At 32.8% G+C, this 22670-nt stretch overlaps 1 protein-coding gene across 2 annotated transcripts; it reads left to right on the top strand.

Annotated features, from left to right (window-relative positions):
- The first annotated feature begins 11773 nt into the window (after positions 1 to 11773).
- Positions 11774 to 22364, top strand: LOC131070833 (L-gulonolactone oxidase 5). 2 transcript variants are annotated; one of them, XR_009359369.1, is made up of 3 exons: positions 11774 to 12934; positions 14360 to 21375; positions 22083 to 22364. XR_009359369.1 is itself a non-coding variant. In XM_058006502.2 (2 exons), exons 1-2 carry the CDS (start codon positions 11998 to 12000, stop codon positions 15259 to 15261), a joined length of 1839 nt encoding a protein of 612 aa, XP_057862485.2. In that variant the 5' UTR covers positions 11774 to 11997; the 3' UTR covers positions 15262 to 21602. The 2 variants fall into 2 exon arrangements, 1 of the variants encoding a protein (XP_057862485.2); XM_058006502.2 differs by lacking the exon at positions 22083 to 22364 and having other exon boundaries at positions 14360 to 21602.
- Positions 22365 to 22670: the final 306 nt, after the last annotated feature.

Here is a 22670-nt window from a genome sequence, read left to right on the forward strand (position 1 = left end):
GAATGTTGCATCAAATAATCCATTGGAAGATGATGTTATGAATAAGGAAGAAGATGAAAAAGGGAAGGTTGTATTGATGGATGACCTTTTGATTGATAAAAAGATTGTTGAAGACATGGGTTTTGTAACTAATAGTTTGTTGTAGGATGGGAACGAAGAATACCTTGGTTGTTTTCCTAACATTATTGTGAATGTAGAAGAGGAAAAGTTTACAACAAAGCAATATCTTTTAAAAGACACCAAGAAAGAGGAACAAAATGTTGCAAAGGAGAAAGATGATGGACAAGTTGCCACAACAGTTCCAAGGAAAGAGGTAATGCATAAAACTAATTATTTTACTGAAGAATCAAATCACATCAAAGCTTATGTTTTTCCAAAGTTCCCTAGTGCATATTGGTGGGAATTGGATTATCTAACAAGAGGAAGACAAAGAGGAAAAATGAAGAATGAGAGAGACATCTAATTACCAAGGAAACTAGCTAAGCATATTCAAGAAGATGAGGCGGAGAAGTGGATGTAGAACATGCATAACAATTATAAATGTTTATGAGTTTCACTCATGAAACATTTCTTTCTACCATGGGTGTCTGATGTAGGGTGTCCACATGGAGGAGCTCCAATTTGAACTTCAAAATTTTTCTGTATTAATACGCTCTGACTTTGCAGGTAGTGGGAGTTTAAAAATAGTGTGACTGACTGGGAGTAGTGGGGAGCATTTTTAGAATAAGGCTGACATCCTCAGGGTAGTGGAGTCTGTCGTAAGTCCCTTATTTAGTAAATGTGATTAGTTTTTCTTTTTTTAGAGAGCTTTTGTGGGGGTTTTTGGTTGGAGGGGCAGTGGTAGCATTTGAGAAGAGATTTTTGGAAGAGTGTGTGGGTGGTTTTGTTTGGGAGGTGAGATTCTAAGGAGAAAGTTTGAGTATTGGGGATAGTTTTAGAGTGAAAGTTTAACTTGTTAGCTGCAGGTGTGGCTTTAGGTGAAGAGTTTGAAGAAGGCTTTTCTAGAAGCCCTTTATTGTTCTTAATTTATTTTGTTGCAAGTCTATGTGTAGACCCATATTAGATTGGAATATTGAAATGCGAATCCAATAGGCTCAAGTTTGTGTAATGAAAGGCTAATTAAATTTTTAATAAAAGATCTCAAGTTTCTATGTGCTCAAATTTGGTGTTCATTTCTTAATATTTGTTGTTCCAAATCAGATTTGCATAGTGCTGGAAGTGTGATTTCAGGTGGTTGTTGAAGTGGGTTTGGTTTTCCCACTGCATCATAAAACCACTAAATGACCTAATTAACTAACACATTAAGGAGGAGAGGAATCTAATAGATCTAGCCTTGATAAACCAATATCTTGATAATATTCTAGGCTCCTTTGATAGAGCTCCATCCTCCTTAAATTGAATTGAATTGAATTGTTGAAGATTAGGATAAGTTAGTAAATTATTGAAGCAATATGATAGAAACAGTGAACTACAAATTTCATATGGAGACACCAACCTAGATCTAAGCAAAATAAGATGATTTGGACCTATTCCTAGATGTTCGACTTGATTTTTTGAGACCAAGAAGTATCAATTCGCCATGGTGCTCCAATTTTCTCGTGGTCAAAAGTTAAACTTGTTTGTCTTTGCGAATCCTATTGATTCTCGTCAACGCAGCTCTGTACCTGTTCTTGCACATAGTGAAAAGGAAAAATATATTAGGAATAGGGTTTTCCCTTAGGTCAAACCTTGGTTTTGGAATTAACCATGAAATTGAATTGAAAATGTAAATGAAGTATTGCAGTAAAATAGTTTCTTTTTAAGGGAAAGGTTGGGAATGAATGAAACACTAATGATATATCTTTAATGATTTTTTTTTTGTCTCTACTAAGGAATTAGGGTTTCATGTAGGTTGTCTTCATAAAACATAAAACATGAATGTCATTTCCAATGTTTCAATCACGACTTCACTTCTGTTCCAATGCTTGATAGAAGGTTGATTGCTTACTCACTTGAATTTGCTAAAGCGTAATTGAGATCATGAATTTTTCATATTAGGATTGAGATGAGAGGGGTAAAGCTCCTTTTATACTTTCTTGTCAAGAATCTGATAGAATTTCTGCAACAAGTCGACATGGGTTACATTTACTGCTCATCAATAGTGATCATTAAGAGGGGCCAATTTGGGGCCCGATTAGGAGGCCCAAGGTGTATACACCTTGGTCTTGATTTAGGACAAGGGTGTGGTACGTCTTGGTCCTAATTTGGGAATAGGGCATGGTACGTCCTAGTCCTACAGATCAAGGCTCCAAACAGGGGTCAAGTTGGAAAATTGGTGAGAATATGAGGTGAATGGTGGTGTGAGCAAAATTAGTGTTGTAATCAGGGCTTGGAGGATATAACACTAAAGTGGGGTATGAGTGAGGACAAAATTGTAGGTGCATATAATTTAGTATGCTACATTTAGCCCCCACTTTAGTGGGAATATGAGACTAAGCATACTCATAGTAAAAGTACAAAGGTGTACATTGAAAACTTTAATCAAGACATCAAAGAGACAAGACACACTAAGCCCCTAGGGACTTTAGGATATTAATACTTAAATATCAAGACAAAATGGACATCATAAGAACGAGGAAAGAGATAGATAACATGACTACTAGCCTAGTAAGGTTTGCTTTCTATGAGTCATGAGAAAGAAAAATACCAAATTACGAAGAAAAGGGATCAGTTTGCAAAGTAACTTGACTATTAAAATATGTCATACTGTATGCATAAAGTGAACACATTGAGCAGAATGTATGCCCCCACGTTAAATAAATTTCATATGTTTTATCGGGAGCAATTGCTTTAAGATAGCATGCATCCAAAAGACAAGCATGTTACCACAATGAGATGCTCCCAAGAAAGGTCAAATCAAACGATAATGGTCACAAAACATCAAAAAATCATAAGGGATCAACAACTTTGGGGTTTATTTTCTCTTATGATAAATGATGTGTATCAAAGATATTTGCATTGAATTGACCTCATCCCCCAAATGTAGTGGAAGCACAAGCACAATGGAAGAAGGGAACATGTGTCTTTTGAGTCAACATGGAAGAGACCAAAAGAGATCTCAATGGTTTGCATCATCACCAAGTAGACAACACAAGGGACAACATATAGAAGAATTTAAAATAAAAATAGAAGAATGTCACAATAGATTTGACCCCTTCATTACATTGCACCAACAAAGTAACAAGGGTCATCTAAAGAGAACCTAACAAAACAGAAAAACATATTGCGGGGGAAACACATTACGAACACACAAGAGAAGGATATACAACAAGAATGAAGCTAAACAAGCAAATCATTCACCTCCTAGTCTTGTTGAACATTATTTTGGGAAGGTGGAAAAGATGCAAGAGGAGCTACTTCGAGCATAGTAGATGGAGCTACTACAAGTTCCAAATAAGGACCATGCTCTAATGATGAGTCACTTTTTTGTCACTAGGAGCTAGGATTAATGCTTTTGAAAAATGTGAAGATAGATCATTATTAACATCAACAAGCTCATACATATCATCAAAATAAACATTGTTAGCATGAACAATATCATCATCCATTTCATCATCCAAATTAATACAAATGGGATCTCTCATATGAAAAGAGCATGAACCCTCATTTTTCTTAAGCATTTTTAATCTTGGTGATTTAGATTGAACTTTCTCCCTAGGATTAGGTGTAGGTTGGACAAATGGGACCAAGTCAACATTTGGTGTCTTTGGGGAGGAAATGGTTTGAGAAGCAAGTTCATGAGCCTTAGCATGATATCTTCATCGATGTTCTCTCGCACAATGGTTTCTTTTAGTTTTAGCCAAAGGTTGTGAAGGTTGAGGATTAATGGACATAGGCTGCTTTTCTTCCTTTGAAGGAGGAGGAATAAGAGAAGCCACATTAGGTTGAGACGTAGATTCCAAGCACTTTCCTTTGTAAGACATAGGAGGTGGGATTGCAACATATAAGGGAGAAATAAAAGGCGTGGGAAGGATACTAGGTCCATCATGAGGAGGAGGAATAGGTCTCGGGTCTCTAGGCTTGCTCAAAGATAAGATCATCTCATTTTTTTAATTTTGTTAAGATAGAAAAAGGGCATCACTTCAAGGCTTGAGAGGCTCAAGTTGTTTAAGCCAAAAGTAATCAAGGGTGAAATTACCATGCTTCGTCATGGGTTGATACATGCTATGATTAATTGTTATGATAGTGCCATTATGAGAGAATTTTAGACATTTATGAATAGTAGAAGGAATAGCTTTCATGGAAGAGAGCCAAGAATGTCCTAACTTCACACAAAATTGATCCAATGTAGGAATGATAGAAAAAGTCACATTTAAGCACTTAGTACCAACCTCAAATAGAAGAGTAATAGAGCGAATAATAGGGCAAGAGAAACCATCATACACCTTGACCATAACATTAGATTTATCATATGTTACTTGATGTAATCATGCAATGTAAAGATATTATTTAGTGATCATATTCTTCATACACACTAGATCGATGAGCACCCCTCATGAGAGTTTGTCTTTGATTTTTGCAGTGATATATAACGGGCCACCAAGTGCGACAATAGTCTCACTAGGATCAAAGGTAATGCATAGGTCTTTAAGAGGTGTGGGTTTGTCACCGAGATTCACAACATTGTTGGACTCAATGCCAAGGTCATCAAGAGAAAAGGCAAGAGACTTAGACTCAACAACATTAGTAGAGTGGGAAAGCAAAGGATTAGTGAATATTTGAAGATTTTGATTAGGAGGAGCTACATATTTGTTTCCTTTGTCATTCACACGAGCTATGAATATGGTGTTGCTATCAATGAAATCTTGAATCTTTCTCCTTAAAGTATAATACTTCTCAGTATCATGACTGGGTTGACGGTGATATTGGCAAAAGGCTTTGGGATCATGATAAGATGGCAAAGGGTTAGAAGTGTCAATTAGCTTGATGGGAGGAAGTTTCAACTCATTATTATTTATCAATCTCAACATTATACTATGCAAAGACTCAAAAAGAGGAGTAGATTATTTTCTAAAGTATTTGGATAAAGGGGCCACACCTAATGTTGTGATTGCCACTTGAGTATTGATGTTATCGTTTATCTTTATGTATTCTTTGTTTGGTTTAAACTTTGCAAAAGATTGTTGAGCACTCTCATTCTTATCAACCGAAGCCATTAAAGGAGATGATTCAAATTGACTCACTTGAAGATAATAATTATGAAGCACTGCACATAATTGTGTAAAGGAAGGGTAAAATCACAAACCCATGTCACACTTTTATAAAGGAACCAACCAACAAAACTAAAACTGTACAACTTCAACCTAATAAAAGTGATATTTCTAAATTGAATTTTGAAATGATGTAAATTGATCAAATGTAGAGATATTAATGAAATTTAGGTCTATTATTTTTTAATTGTTTTTGAAGAAAATTGATATTTTTTTTTATAAATTCAAAGACAGATTTTTCATTGTTGAAAAATGTTGAAAATCAGGGGTTCTAGTCAGCATCACCAAAAACAATGAAAACATACTTTATTTTTATTTTATATTTTTTTCCAAATAGAGAAATATATATATATATATATATATATATATATATATATATATATATATATATATATATATATATATATATATATATATATATATATAGTGCTAAAAAACAATTTAATTTTGATGTATATTTTTCTTGTTATAATATTTTGAAGTCTAACATAGCTAAATTTGATAGTTTTCATTCAACGTCACCTTTTGACTACTAAATTTATCATTAACCAAAAAAGAAAAATAGCCTTTTCAAGAAGATTCTCTCACCTAGTGAAAAATATTTTTTTAATATCATTTAATATTTTTATTTAAATTTCTAATCAGCCTCTTTTTTAAATTTAAAAAGCTACTCACAATGTTTAATTAATAAAAAATATTAAAATTAATCAAAATACTAAAAAAATTATGTCTAGATTTGTGACTTCGAGCTCTACAAAAGGGTGTTTTTTGTTTTTTGTAAAAAAATATTCTACTTGAAGAAAAATTGAGCAGAAGTGAAAAGTTTTAGAAATATAGATTTTTTCACCTTTTTTGTGCCACATCACATGACACATAGGCTAGTCCGGCCGGACTGAGTTCGATCAGATTAACCTTAGTTCTAACAATAAAAAAATTTGATATTTTTTTTGAATGAAAGCATTTGAACTAAGGGAGTTCGACTGAACTCAGTCCTGCTAGACTTTCGACGCCACACAGCTCGGGAGTAGTTCGACTAGACTATCCTCAGTTGGCCTAAAGTGTGACATAACTCCATGCTTTTGCTCGAAAGTAAAGTAAAAAATAGAAGCTTATCCCTAATGTCTTTTTGTTAATTATCAAATAAAAATTCTTTGAACATCATGATCATGCATATGATAAACAATTTGAGAATGCAAATGTTTATATCTACCAATAAAATCAATCACTCTTTCTTTAACTCCTTGCTTACAATGACTCAAATAAGTCAAAGTAATTTTAGGACCAATATTATTTCAAAATTTTTGAATAAAAATATTAGGTAATTGTTGAAATGATGTAATGGAATAAGGAGACAAAGAACAATACCATTGCAACATTTTTCCCTGAAGATTCGAGTAAACAATTTAGCCATAAATCTTTGGTCATGAGCAAAATCAATACACAGTTTGAAATGTCTTCACACGAGTCAAGGGGCCACCTTTTCTATTGTACAACTCCAATTGAGGGACTTCCATATGTTTAGGAGGGACAACACGAACCATAGGGGCTTCACTTAGTGAACTTGGTTTATATCACGTGCATTCATGGCATACTAAATAATTCTCCTATTTTTAAAAAATATTGCCCTAAACTACTTTTTTGTCATGCCCTCCCAATACATAGTTTGACTTAAAAGCCCCCTTATTTTCACCAAATATTGTATTTTTCATAGTCTGAAGTAAAAACCTCCAAGCTATTTTTACTGGTAGGCAATATATTGTATTCTCATTTTGAGATATTAAACCCCTCCATATTAATGCACGTGATATAATATTCCCTAGCCAATGAAGCCCATGTGATACGAACAATGTCATCGGATAATGAGCTCACTACATCAAATGTGGGCGTACTAAACTTGTATTGGGTAATGGAAGCCAATTGTTGTTGTAGGGATGCAACAATTTGGGCTACATTGTTAATGGTTGCTTCGGTAGATGGATTAAAATTAGACATGTTGGATTGTGATGGAGGAGTAATGTTGTTGTATGTAGGTAGAGGTTGAGAGTAAGGAGGTGGAGCACCATGATATATGGGTATGGGAGATGATTGGGATACAAATGGGAGACTCATTGTGATACAAATGGAAGACTCACAGAAGGAGGTACGTAAGAATATTGATTAATGGAATTGCCCCCATGACTAACATGTGTAGGAGTAACATTTTGTGTGGAAGTAGTCATGATATAAGATGTAAATGTAGGCATACTAGGCAAGGATGTAGGCATATTAATGGAATAATTGACTTGACTAATGGATCGAGAATAACTAAGGACTTCAACACAACTTTTGATTGACATGATATTAGTGTCAACAATATGAGCGAGGCTACGCAACAAATCAACACCAATTTTATCACTTTGCACCATTGTTTTTAATCCTTCAATCAATGGGATTGCCTCACTTTCCAGGTATTATATTGACTCATCCATTGTTAAAGATTTTTAAATTCATTGACAATCTTCTCCAATTGGTCAACAATAACCCTAGTTAGTGATTCATCCTCATCATGAGAATTAGGAAGAGAATGGGGATAAATGTAAATGAAGTATTGTAGTAAAATACTTTCTTTTTGAGTGAAATGTTGAGAATGAATGAAACACCAATGATATAACACTGATGAAATTTTATTTGTCTCCACTAAGGAATTAGGGTTTCATGTAGGTTGTCTTCATAAAACATAGAACATGAATGTGATCTCCAATGCTTGAATCTTGACTTCACTTATGCTCCAATGCTTCATAGAAGATTGATTGCTTGCTCACTTGAATTTGTTTCAGTGTAATTGAGATATTGAATTTTATACATTAGGTTTGAAATAAGAGGGGTAGACCTCCTTTTATACTTGCTTGTTGAAAATCCGATTGAATTTCAATAATAGGTTGACATGAGGCTAGATTTCTCGCTTATCAAAGGTGACCGTTAAGAGGAGCCAATTTGGGGCCTAATTAGGAGGCATAGGGCATATACGCCTTGCACTTGATTTGGGACCAAGGCATGGTACGTCTCGATCTTGCAAATCAGGTTTCCAAATAGGGGGTCAAGCTGAAAAATTGGTGAGAATATGAGGTGAATGGGTGGTGTGAGTAGAATCAGTGTTGCAATTAGGCCTTGGAAGACGAAATGCTAAAGTGAGGCCTGGGTGAGGACAAAATTGTAGGCGACTACAATTTAGGATGCTACACCAACCAATACATACATAAAATATTACTTAAAAGTATTAATTTTGCTTTGTCTTTTATTTTTCTTATACTTGAATGTTATATTTTATGTATATATCTCGATGAAAAAAACTAAGGGAAGACCAAAGGTATTAGCATCTAGGGACATGCTCTTTTTCTAGCTTTATGTCAACAAAACACTTGCCTGTTTTCCATAACACATACATTCTATAATGTGTGCGTATTTCTCTCTCATAAAAGTGCATAGCATTTTTATTTCAAAGAACATGTACATGTTTTTAATTCAACTAACATGTACAAATTCCTTTATATGACCAAGTAAAAAAAAAATACATATAACTCCAAAAATAAAAAATAAATCCCGTAATATGCAAACAATAAGAGTAATCCTAATAGATGATTTATCCATTTAGAAAAACCAATGATAATCATTAAAAAACAAATCTACTTAAATTAAGAAAACAATACATGGACTTTGCCATTAAACCGAGTGCCCTTTGGCATAGTACTTAAACAGTTATCCCACTCTCCATTATAATCTTGACTCTAAATTAAATCAAATACCTTTTCTAATTCCAAGGTAATTCTAACCATACAATTTATTAAAATTACTTAAACTAATCCTAATGATCCTAACTTTGGGAAAGTTTGACTAACGATTAAACCTAACACCTTCTCTAATTCCAAGGTACATTAAACTATCGAGATTATTTGAAGTACTCAAAGCAACTTCTCTAGGTGATCAAATCAAGAAAAATACACATGCAATTAAAAAATGAAGATAAAGATTATGATCACATGATGTGTGAAAGATAATAGAATTCTTAATAGATAGATTATCAATTTGTAAATAACTTCATTTTTTTTTACAACATTCAAACATTCAAAATTGATTTTTTTTAATCCATTTATACAACATTCAAACATTGAAATTTGATTTTTTTAATGTATTAATGAGCCAAAAAATCAAATCAACTTAAACCAAGAAAATATTATGTAGGGGATGCCCCACTCACCACTGTAATAATCTTGACTCTAGATAAAATCCAATGCATTCTCTAATTTGAAGGTATTTTTAAATTATAGATTTAAAAAAAAAAATACTTCAAGAAGCTTCCTTTAGGTGACCAAGTCAAGAAATATACATGCAACTAAAATAATTGAAAATAAATTGAATTATATGCAAATGAAAATAGTATTTCTACTAGATAAATTATTAGTTTATAAATACCTTAAAACTAAATTCATTTATAAAATATTCTAACATAAAAAAAATTGATTTTTTTAATGCATTATCAACTAATAATAATCAATTAAAATCAAATTAATTTAAACAAATAGTACTTAAGGAGTTGTCCCACTATCCACTATAATCTATACTCTAAATTAAATCAAATGCCTCTTCTAATTACAATGTACTTTTAATCATATGGTTTATTTAAAGTACTTAAAGCAGCCTTAGTAATCATAACCTTGGCAAAGCTTGACTAAAGATTGAACCCAATGCCTTATCTAATTCAACGGTACTTTTAAATTATATATATATATATATATATATATATATATATAAAGTACTTAAAGCAACTTCTTTAGGTGATCAAATCAAGAAAAATATACATGTTACTAGAAAAAAATGAAATTAAAGATTATGATTACATGGTTTGCAAATGATAATATAATTCTTAATAGATAGGCTATCAATTCATAAATGACCTAGAATTTTATTTTTTTATACATTTTTCAAATATTTAAATTTCGTACATTAATACTAAATTAACTTAAATTAAAAAAAGAAAAGTAAAAGATTGTTTTGACCATGACAAACTTGATTCAAGATTAAACCTAATGCATTCTCTAATGCCAATATACTTTTAATCATACAAGTTCCTAATCAATCAATAATAACCAATTAAAATCATATCAACTTAAAACAAGAACATTGACTTCCTATGGTCAATGCCCACAATATATAGCCTTCCTATCTCTTTGATCCTTGTGCTCTTACCCTTCCTATCTCTTTATATGTTTTTTGTCTAGATCTGCATCTCATTATTTTTCAACTCCTTGAGCTCTCTTGCATCCCGATGATGAATCACAGAGTGTGATTCGAAAAGTTCTGTGAAAAAAACATTCACACATTCGAATCTAGAAATTGCTCATACTAATCACATAGATTGTGGAAATCTACTATCATTAATATATAGCCTAGCAGAAAATTATAGAGAGTTTTTAAAGTACTTAAGCAACTTTCTTTAAGAGACAAGTCAAGAAAAACAGACAACTCAAAAAAAAAAGATAATTTGGATAGTATGAAAATGCTAATAGTATTCCTAATATATAAATTATCAATTTATAAATGATTTAAAATTTAATTTATTTATAGCATATTTTAACATTGAAATATGATAGTTTTTAATATATTAATTGATCAATTATAATTAGTTAAAATTAAATCAACTTAAATAAATAAAAAAGGTACTTGAAGAGTTATCCTAGTGTCCATTATAATCTTGACTCTAAATTAAATAAAATGTCTTTTCTAATTCCAATGTACTTTAATCATACAAGTTAAAACCCTAATGATTCAAATGTGGGAAAAACTTGACTCAAAATTAAACCCCATGCCTTCTTTAATTCCAAGATACTTTTACGATACTATTACACTATATAGAGAGATTTTTTAAAGTACTTAAATAAACTTTTTTAGGTGAACAAATCAAGAAAGAAACACATGCAACTGATTTTTTTTTTTTGAAGATAAAGATTTTAATCACATGATGTCCAAATGATAATAAAATTCTCAATAGATAGATTATCAATTCATATATAACCTAATATTTTATCCTCGATAACTTTATTCTATTATACAACATTGAAATATTCAAAATTTGAAAAATATTTCATATATTGATGCACCAATAATCAATTGATATCAAATCAACTCAGAACCAAAAAAAAATAGTGAAAAACTGTCCCAAGACTATGAGAAACTTGAATCGAGATTAAACCCAATACCTTCTTTAATTCCAAAATACTTTTAATGTTCTAGCTATAAGACCCATATTCTCATACAAATTCTTAAAATCAATAATAATAACCAATTAAAATCTTTTAGACTTAAAACAAGAAAATAGTACTTAAAGAAACTGCCCCACTGACCATGAAAAGCTTGCCTCAAGATTAAACCCAATACTTTTTCAAATTCCAAGAATACTTTTAATCATAAAAATTCTTAATCAATCAATAATAACCAGTTAAGATCATTATCAACTTAAAACAAGAAAAGAGTCATTAAGAGATTGTCCCACTGACCATGACAAGATTTGATGACTTCCCCAATTCCAAGATACTTTCAGTAAGTACATAAAGAAGCTTCCTTAGGGGGGCCAAGTTAACAAAAACAGACACCCAACCCAAAAAACAATGAAGAAAGAAGATCAACAAGCAATCAATCAGTAACAAGCAATAGGCAACCAGCATCTCCTATTTCTGGTACGTCACTGAAGAGCAGTGCATCAATTCAATTCATCATGCCCCTAAAACCGCAAGTGACGTGTACAATCTTCCTGTTGTGCATCTGCCTCTCTATAACAAAACAAGCGTACCTAATCTCGGCCTGCAGTTTCCCGCCTTCCCCAATTCAATGCGGTGGCTCGGGCTGCACAATATTCAACAGCCAAGGCCTCTGGGAAGACAGGGCCCCTTGCAGAGCTTCAAAGTCTGTATACCCCACAACAGAAGCAGAACTGGTGGCGGCCGTAGCAGAGGCGGTGAAAAACAAGCAGAAGATCAATGTGCTGGGTCCATGGGCGCACAGCACAACGAAGCTCGCCTGTGTGGGGGAGGGCGGTCTGGTGGTGAGCACCCGGGATTATGCCTCCACACGGCGGGTCGATGTCCGTGCCCGAACCATAACTGTTGATGCAGGTGTCGTTCTGCGAGACCTGATTGATGAGGCTGCTTCAAATGGACTGGCTTTCCCTACCTCGACCTCTTGGGATGGTGTTTCAATGGCCGGGTCGGTCAGTACAGGTGCCCATGGGAGTAGCTTGGCGGGAAAGGGGTCTGCTATTTATGAATATGTGGTGGGAATGCGGCTCGTTGTCGCAGCAACGGCTGATCAGGGGTTTGCTAGGGTTGTGGAATTGGGGGATTCTGATGAAGATCTTATGGCTGCAAGGCTTTCTCTGGGGACTTTGGGGGTGATCTCGCAGATTACCTTTGCCCTGGAGCCTATGTTTAAGAGGAGTGTTTCGTTAAGGTTGGAGGATGATTTGGGGTTGGAGGATCGGATTGAGGGGTTTTTGAGAGGTTATGAGTTTGGGATTGTTTATTGGTATGTTGCCCATGGCAAGTCGCTCATGGAGGAGATTGATAGGGTGCCTGTGGATGTAGCCGGGAATGGTGTTAACAAAGCGTCCTATCAGCCTACCACTGTGTTCAAAGTAGAGCAAACTGCTGCCAAGTGTAAGTACTAAAGTTTTCTTCTGTCTAAAGGATGGTTATGATCATACTTCTGTTTTCTTCTATCTGAAGGATGGTTATGATCATCTGTTTAAGCGCCAATAGTGATGATGTGTAGATTAATTTTACATTGTCTTCTATGTTTAAAATGATGTTTGAAAAAGAAAGGGGAATGTTTATTTTAGATAAGATGATTCAGTTGTTGAACATTTAATAGTTATAACATTTGTTGATTTAATGTCTAAAACGTTTAACATTATATTAGTAGTAGTCTGGATTGTTAGCAGTGATCATAAGTGAATGAAATATATTTCCTAGATCGAAGAAGATGTCATATAGGATACTAATTAAACATGACTCAGTGTATAACTATTGATCTAAGTCTTTTTTGAGTCATTTTGAACACCTCCACACAAAGAATACCCGTGTCGCATAATATTGATGATGCGGATCTGAATTCTTAGTTGACAACAGAGGACTTGCCATGTAAGCTGCTGTACAAAATTAAGAATGATTTAAAGTTATCAGGTAAGATTTAGAGAAGTGCAAAATTAAGATGCTGAACTGCTGAATTCTATTATTTGATAGGTTTTTTCAATGACAATTCAATTCAAAATGAATGAATACACATCTAAAAATAATCAATGAATCATTCCACAAAAAATTGTAATTTAAAAAAAAACCTAACTTATTTTTGTTGTTTTCATGTTGTTCTGAGTTTCAATAAAGAGATTTCAGTGAGGCTAATCCACCTCTGCAGATTTCTGTTAGATCGATGGCTGTTTTTGGTGATCTGAACATACTGTACATTAAAGTATATAGGAATTTAGATAATTTCACTGGTTTGTGTTCATTTTAATTAATTTTAATATTATAATAAAACATTATTTGATAGAATTTTCAATGACAATCCAGTTCAATTATAACGACGGATTATTCCAAACAATTCTATAATAAAAAAAATCCCAACTTACTTTTGTTGTTCTGCATTTCGATAAAGAAATTTTTCTACTGAAACTAACCCAATTCTGCAAGTTTTTGTTAGATCTATGGAATCCCACCAAGTTTTGTTGTTTTGCATTTCAGTAAAGATATTTTTTACTGAAACTAACCCAATCCTGCAAGTTTCTTTTAGATCTATGGCTGGTTTTTGGTGGCCTGCACAGACCCTACATTTTAATTGGTCTCTGTATACATCATTTGATAAAATTTCTTAATACTAGCCCATTAAAATTTAGTTTCTGTACTGTTATAACAACAGATCACAAGATGAAATTTCTCTAGAGAAGAAAAAAGAGTTCTTTACTTTTGACCATATTGTTCAGCATTTCAATACTATGCTTGTTATTAATATTACTTACAGCTTGTTAATTTGTCATTTTGAACTGGGAAAATCATGGCATCTGATTCTATTGATATGGCACGCAGACGACACATTCGAAGCCGAAAAGGATGCAGATGCGCTATGTGGCGAAAGCGGGAAATCAATGGAAAACAAGGTAGCCAAAGGCGGGGGATTTCTCAACGATGGCGAAAACTTCACAGGCTATCCCGTTGTGGGCTTCAACGATCTTATGCAGACAACAGGGGGGTGCCAATTCTACCATCCAATGCAGCGAGACAGCGAACCCTCTTCCTGCATGCCCACCACAATCTCAGACAAAAACCAGTCCATCTGCTCATGGGACAGACGGGCGGAGGGCAGGATAAAATTTGACCTAGAAATCAGAGTTCCCCTAGCACGGGTGCGCGAGGCCATGTTGGATGTGAAAAGAATCAGAGATCTTAACCCGCAGGCTCTCTGCGCAGTTGAAGGCTCGGGCATCGGAATGCGCAGTGTAAGGAAATCCGCAGGGGCATTCCTTGGACCGGCCGAGGATGTGGTGACTTTTGAGACCAGCTATTACAGGTCGCCCGAGGCGTTCGTTCCGACATGGAACATGGACGTTTTTCAGGAGATCGAGCAAATGTTGATTGAGAAGTACGGTGGCGGCCTGCATTGGGGGAAATCTGGGGGTCATTTGTTTGACGGCCTGGCAAACAAAACCCTAAATTTGCAGAGGTTTTTGGCTGTGAAGGAGAGGCTGGATCCTGACGGGCTGTTTTCCAATGACTGGACTGATGGTTTGTTGGGAATTGCGGGGAAAAAAGTGGAGGTTTTGAAGAAGGGTTGTGCGTTGGAGAAACTGTGCAAATGCAGAGAGGATGATCACTGTGCGCCGGAAAAGGGATACGTTTGCGCTCCAGGGCGGGTGTGGACCAACGCTCGGGTTTGCAGGAAAGTAGCTTTCCGATTTAAACCTTCCCTATTTTCACAGTTTAGGACTTAATTAAAAATTTTTTTTCTTCATTTTTTTTAGAGAAATCTGTGTTTTTAGTTTTGGTGTAAATAAATAGAGATTATTCTTTAGTAGGACAAGGATCTATAATTCTTTTTAACTTTATTTAAAAATAAAAGAATTAAAAATTTCATTTATTATTGTGAAGGGTCACACAAGTTATTGTGTGCTCGAAATGTATTTTTTAAGAGTTTTCTTGAATAAAATTTGGAGAGTTTGTATTGATCCAAGTTACATTCTTTTGACAAAGCTTTGCAATTGCATATAATATATCTTGATCTTAATGTAAGAATCTAACTCTAGTGGTGGTGCTTCAAAGGAGTTTGTTAAATTACAAGGTTGGACAAGCTTTTAAGTAAATCAAGGCTCTCTTAACAATATAAGATGACAAAGGTAATGAGCATGGCCATTTTTGAAAGCAAAGAGCCTTCTATCACTAGGGTATGTTGAAACACAAGCTCCTTTATGCTCTCCCATACAGCTTTGATGTGGGTAACATGCTTACCTTGGCATTAATGAAACATTTATAGAAGGAAAGCTTGTAGATATGGTAGAGGGCAATGAGAGGGAAGTTAAACTTTTTTTAGTTGGACTACATGGAGATTTTAAAAAATTTTTTTTTTGCCTTTAATCCAAGCTTATTTCTATGTTGTGACTTCTCTTTGTTTGTGTTTCAACTAGACACCACATCGTGAGGAGCACCTTTACACAAATTATTTGGGTAGATTCTTCTCTACTCAATCTTAGAATTGATGGCTTCTAGCACTTTATATTTTGCTTCTTGCCTTTTGCTATACAAGGCCAATTTTGTGTAATCATCCTCTATGTTAGTCCTAAAATTAGGAGTCAAACACATATAGCCACCACAGTAAAGAGAGTTGGGGGTTCCATTTACCTTTTTAATAGAGAACTGTAAAAAAAGAGTGTCGGAGGTTCAATAAACAAAGAGCTAATTGAAATCTCCAATTTTCTTTTTGTTATATAATTCTATACAAAGAAAATACTTATGCATTATATAACATCTAAGTTACTGATTTGTTGCACAAGTCATCTAGGGAGAAACATTTGCATTGTGGGTCCATCTTGAATGAACCTAGAAGGGCCCACAAGAATCCAAAATGAACTTATGTCATTTTGAGCACTTTTTAAAATTTCTTTTTGCATTTTAAATTTATTTTTGACATTTGATTTTGACTATAATGGATAGAAACAAATTCCTAACCCTAGAAGTGACATCTAAAGCATTTGGAGCACTAAAACAAACTAGTTTTACCTTATTGCGAATGCAAAATACAAAATCTATTCATTATTGCTTGCCATTGTGAATCCACAAAAATCCAAAATAAATTTAAAAAATGAAAAAAAAAACAAAAACTTACCATTTTTGCAAAAATATTTCTCAACAATCTTCATGGTAGCAAATGGGTTCTTGCACATGTTTAGGAGTAGAAAGCTAACCACTTTGGGACTTTCATTGATCAATCTTGAGTGTGATGGTAAGCAAGAATGAAAGTTTAGAAAGAACAATTTTTTTGTGTTTTCTATTCATGATGAGGTAAAACTAGCTTGCTTTAGTCTTTAAGATATTTTTAGGGTTAGGGATTTACTTTTTTCTATCATATTAAGCCAAATAGTAAAATAAATTTTAAAAATCTAAAATGACATGAGTTTGTTATGAGTTCCCGTGGATCCTTTTGGGATTGCTATGCACTTGCCTAGGTTTGTTTGGGCTTATGCTATAACATAGAGTTGATGGAGTGGACAACAGAAGGTGTTGACAAGATTGGTAAATATTGCTTCTCAACCAATAAATTCATAGCTCTATAATTTTTGGTGTTGTCCTTTATGACTTGAACAATATTTAAGGCACAACTTCATTAATGACACATATGAGGATAGTAAACACTTGGATCTCTTTAGACTTGGTTTATGTTTGTTTATGAAATCAATTTTGGTATCAGTCTTTTGTAACTCGAGGTTAAGAGAGGGACAACACAAGGTGTTTAAAAAGATTTGTAAATAATGCTCCTTGACCAATAAACCAATTTCTCTATGGTTTTTCATGGTTTGTTACAACTCGAACAATGTTTCAAGGCCTCACTTCTTCAATGGCACTCATAAGGAAGGTTAACATTCAAATCTCTTTGGCCTTGAAATATGTGTATTTGACCAAATCAATTTTGGTGTTAATCCTTTGTAGCATAAGATTGAGGGAGTGGACAACACATGGTATCGAAAGGACTTATAACGAAGTCTCCTCAACCAATAAATGAGGTGCTCTAATTTTTGGTATTGGCCATTATGACATGACAAAGTCCCACTTCTTCAGTGATAGTATGAGGATGTTGGCAATCAATGCACCATCCTTCACCACCTCCTCATAGTCCAATAATCTAGAAAACATTTCCCATATAAAGGGGCATTGCAATGACATTAATCCATGGTCAATTTTTTGTGTTCCATCCATTGGGAAAGATGGACACCCTTGCCTTGGCTCACAAGTTCCATACAAATTTTAGGTGAATGAATCCTCTACAAGCTACACCTCCTTTTCCATTAAGGGGCTTCAAACCTTAGGCTCTTGTACCACTGTTGGAGCCTCATTAGTGTTTCTGACATTTTCTTGCTAATACGACGAGTGAGCAACATTGAAAGCCAATTCATTCGCTTAGATATATCTCACAATTTTTTGATTAGCAATCTTTGAAGATTCATTGTGAAATGTTATTTCCAATAATCGTTTTGATCTATAATGTGTAAAATCCATAAGTTTTTCTTTAGGTGTGGCATACATCACATGAATGGTTTTGAGCTTAAATACTTGTCACCACATCTATTGCAAATCCACACATAACCCCCATCACCTAAAATTCAGTGCACCATTTCAACACACTTCTAAAGAGGAGAATTTGTGTTTGTCTTGTCGACAAAGCTAGAACTACTTGCCATTGCAATCACTATAGCAACAAGTTTGATAAGCAACACATTTGAAACAAATGAAAATTATGTGTAACCTTTTATTTACAAAATTGAAGTATATGCTATAAATACATGAAAGAACATAAACAATTTTTTTTTACCTCTTTTGCAAATATCTTCCTTTACAATCTCTTTGGTAACAAATGGGATATTCCTCTTGTAGGAATAAAATATCAACCACTTTAGAACCTTCACTTATCAATCTTCAATTCTATTTGTGCGATAGTAAGCAACACAACAAACAAAGAAAATATTAGAGAGAGAAGAAAAAACACTCTTTTACAAATATCTTCTTGTACAATCTCCTTGGTAATGAGTGTGCTATTCCACACATAGGAATAGCAAATCAACCACTTTAGAACCTTCATGGATCAATCTTTAACTCTATTTGTACAATATCCTTGGCAATGAATGGGTTATTCCATATGTATGAATACCAAACCAACCACTCTAGAACCTTCACAAATCAATCTTTAACTCTATTTGTACAATAGCAAGCAAAACTGACAATGAATAAATTTTCTGTTTTACATTTATAGTGAGATAAAACTAGTTTGGATAAAATCAAATATTAACGATGATTGTTATTTTATTTTTTTAAGTGGGAAAAAATAATGTGGGTTTGTTTTGGTTCCTGCAGTTCCTTCTTGGTTCATTGTGAGTTCATCTAGATTAGTTTAGGAGAGAGACAAAACAAATGCCCCACTTCAACAAATCATTAACTAAGCCTGATAGACAAACAAGCGCAAATTTGTAATAATATTTTAAACACACATATGCAAATGCAAATAAAAACTTAGCAGCGTGTTTACATCGAGTATAGACATAAGTTGTTCTTATATAGAAAAAGTAAATAATTAGTTAGAAACTAAACGTGTTCTTCAAATGAGATAGAGTTTATTGGTTTCTCTAACCTAGTTATCATTGGTTGTGATGACCTATATATTTGAACTATATATTTTTTTGTGTCTTTTAAACAAAATAACTTTCTGTGCAACTTTTCAAATTGTTTTCAAATTCCCTTGGACAATTTAGAGCAAGGCTTAATACCTTTTTGTAGACTATTTTAGAATTTACTTAGAGTGCTATGTCATGTTTTAAGCATTCAAAAGGCTTGTGTTTAGTCTATTATAGAATACAATTGTAATTTATAAATTGAGATTTTTTTATATTGAAAACAATGCAAGAATGAAAATAGTCACAATAAGAGGGCAGCAAAGAGGTTGCCATCAATATCAAAATAGTTGTCTAGTAAATCCAACAATAATAAACTCAAACAAGGTACAAACCTCAATAAATTCCGATTTGACGTGGAGTCAATAGAGCAATTTTTTTTAATTGGTAAAATTTAATTAATTTAAAAATAATTAAAATTTTCGAAAAAAGTAAAATTAATGTAAAATACAATTACAAAATGTATTAAATGAGTTTGGTGAGGTTCAAAGGCAACATCTCCAGTGGGAGATCTCAGGGCAACATCCCTTGCATGAATTGAGAGGCAGTACCCCCATCAGGGTTTGTGGGTGGAGACACTACCACCAATTCTAAATGAAGACCTTCAAAATCATATATTTTTTTCGTGTACACTTATTATATAATTTTCTAATTTGACAAAATCTAAATAAAATTAAAAAAAATTACATTTTAGAATGTTTAATCCCCTTTTTTCACTTGCAATAGGATTTGAAGGTTCAAACTCTCGAATACTAGCTCAAAAATCAACCAAGAATTGTCAAAAACCCACCAAAAACTTTGAATTAATTCAAAAAAATTACTCTATTTTTTTCATGAATCTACTAACTATGCATACAACACTAAAATTGTTGTCACAAGTGAAAATACAACTTTTTAGCCAAATGATGTGGTATTCTTCTTCGATGCAAATGATGTGATATTCTTCTTTCAATGCAAACATTGTGTATTTGCATAGATCATAACCAACTATTATTAACAACTTATATTCTAGAGACATGTCTATTTCCTATAAACATAATTAACATTATAATAATTATTTAGAACATGTTATATTCTAAAGAAAAAAAACTCATATTGTCATGCTATGTTGGACATGTCTTTCTATTCTTATTTCAATGCAAACATTGTGTATTTGCACACAACATGACTTATATTTTAGAAATATGTCCATTTCATAAAAACATAATTGACATTATAATAATTATTTAGAACATCATCTATAATATATGTGCTTACCGAAACAATTATATATGTGTGTGTGTCTGTGTGTTTTATCATTCTTAAGATTACATTATAAGTTGTATTCATTGATGTTTTAAATAGTATCAAATAACATTTACATATATTATAGTTGTGTTATTTCTTGTTTGACAATTTTATTGTAATTGTATAGTCTATGTTTCACCCAGCCTTAAATCTCATCACATAATCTTTGAGCTATTCTATTGTATAAAAGATTCAAACCTGTCAAAAACCTATTCTATCTTAATCAAAAGTATTTATATAAGCTTTGAGTTATTTTATTATATAAAAGATTTGAACTTGTCAAAAACCTATTCTATTTTAATCAAAAGTATTTACATAAGAAGTTGAAGTCTATTCTATCTTAATCAAAAGTATTTGCATAAGAAGTTGAAGTAACTGATATGAAACTAATTGATTACCATATAATTCTTTTTTTTTGAAAAATCATGGATGATCTTATGAATCTTCATGTTGGTATTGTTTTTATTTTCCTAACTTGTTTAGGTTATTGGACATAATTACACTTTCTTTCAAGTAACTATGAGTGTAAGGCAATAACTCTAGATTTGAAGCATGTTAACTTCAAGAAAATATAATTTTAAAATGCTTTTCAAACAAAAGTTGTTCTTAAAAAATTATTTAAAATGATATATTATATTTTTGATGTTGAAGTTTGAGCGAATGGAATGTATATTGAAATATTAGCTATGGTTTTCATTATTCCATCATGGAATTTTTTTTATTTTTATTGTTGTTAATACATTGTAATAATAAACAAGCAAAATGCTGATACAGTTCTATAAAATATATCAATAATTTTTTGCCAATTTCCTTAAGTGAGTCATCTAACTTGTTATTCTATTTCACAGGTATTCTGTAGAACATTTAGAGAGCTCACAAACAAATGTAAGAAATTATATACAATATTTAAGCATAATTTTTTCAACCAGTTTATTATTGTTTTTATTTTACTTCTCTTAAAAAAAGAATATTGCAAGAGAAGTTTTCGTATTTTCAGTTATTGTTGAAGAAAATAAAATGTGTTCAACAATAGTTGAAGAAAATAAAAAATATGTATGTGTTGTTTTATTTTGAAATAACAATTCTATCTTTAATTGTAAGAGACAATTTTAATGGAACTTTTAACTTATTCTAGTGTTTTTAAAATAAAATAAAATTGTGTTAGACATCTATAGTAATTTTATTTAATAATAAATCAAAATTTTCATAATAAATAAATGATAAGACATAATCTTAAATGATAAATATGTATTTTAAATATTATTTTATTTTTAAGTGCATATAATTGATTATTAATTAAACTTGATTAGAAAGTGGGATGAGAAATGAGTTATTTATGTAGTGGTAAGTATTTGGGAAGAATCAAAATATTATAATTCTAGTTATTAAATTATTACATTTAGTTCTAAAAAAGAGAAATTGAGTTAACAAAGACGTCTTAGTATTCCATTTTAAATTTGTACTTATTGTGTTGTCTTTAAGTGTTGTCTTTCAAAAGACTCAACCTCGTGTTGGCAAATTAACATGTTTATTTCTATTATTTGCTCAAAGTTGAATAATTTCCAGATTTTAAAATTTCCTATGTTAAACAGGAGGGAAATGGAGAAGTTGACTATTTGTCCAATGTGGCTTGCGATCTGGAACCCCAAACTATCTGATGGTGGGATAGCTCAGATGAGGAGGTGATATGAGAGATTTAATCGAGTGAGGTTATTATTGCTTTTAGATTTTGTAGTACTCCCAACATCTTTTCACCTCATGTGTCGTGTTTTTGAGGTAGTCTTATTCTTGCATCATTAAATCATCTCCTTAATTTGTCATCAAAACAATGAATTTTGGGATTGGTGGTAAGTGAGGTGGCACGCTTCATGTCATGGGATGAGGCCAATGACATTTATTTATTTAGAAACCTCCAGAATTTTTGGCATCGTGAAGTTGTTTCTTTGTAGGGCGAGTGGTGAAATTTTATCAATATTGGGTCTTTCTTCTAGGTATTGGCTTTGTGTGGAAATGGAGGCAAATTTTACTCTCCATTCCACGAAGTAGCAACTTACCTTCCTTGGGGCCATTTTAGATAAAAGGCCGAGAGGCATTTTTCGGTGTGATGAGGAAGCTTTTCTCGACCTCATAAAATGACTCCTGGGTAGAGAATATTTGGTGTTTGAGTATAGATACATGAT

Source organism: Cryptomeria japonica, chromosome 11 (assembly GCF_030272615.1).
Source record: "Cryptomeria japonica chromosome 11, Sugi_1.0, whole genome shotgun sequence".
NCBI classification, from domain to species: Eukaryota; Viridiplantae; Streptophyta; class Pinopsida; order Cupressales; family Cupressaceae; genus Cryptomeria; species Cryptomeria japonica.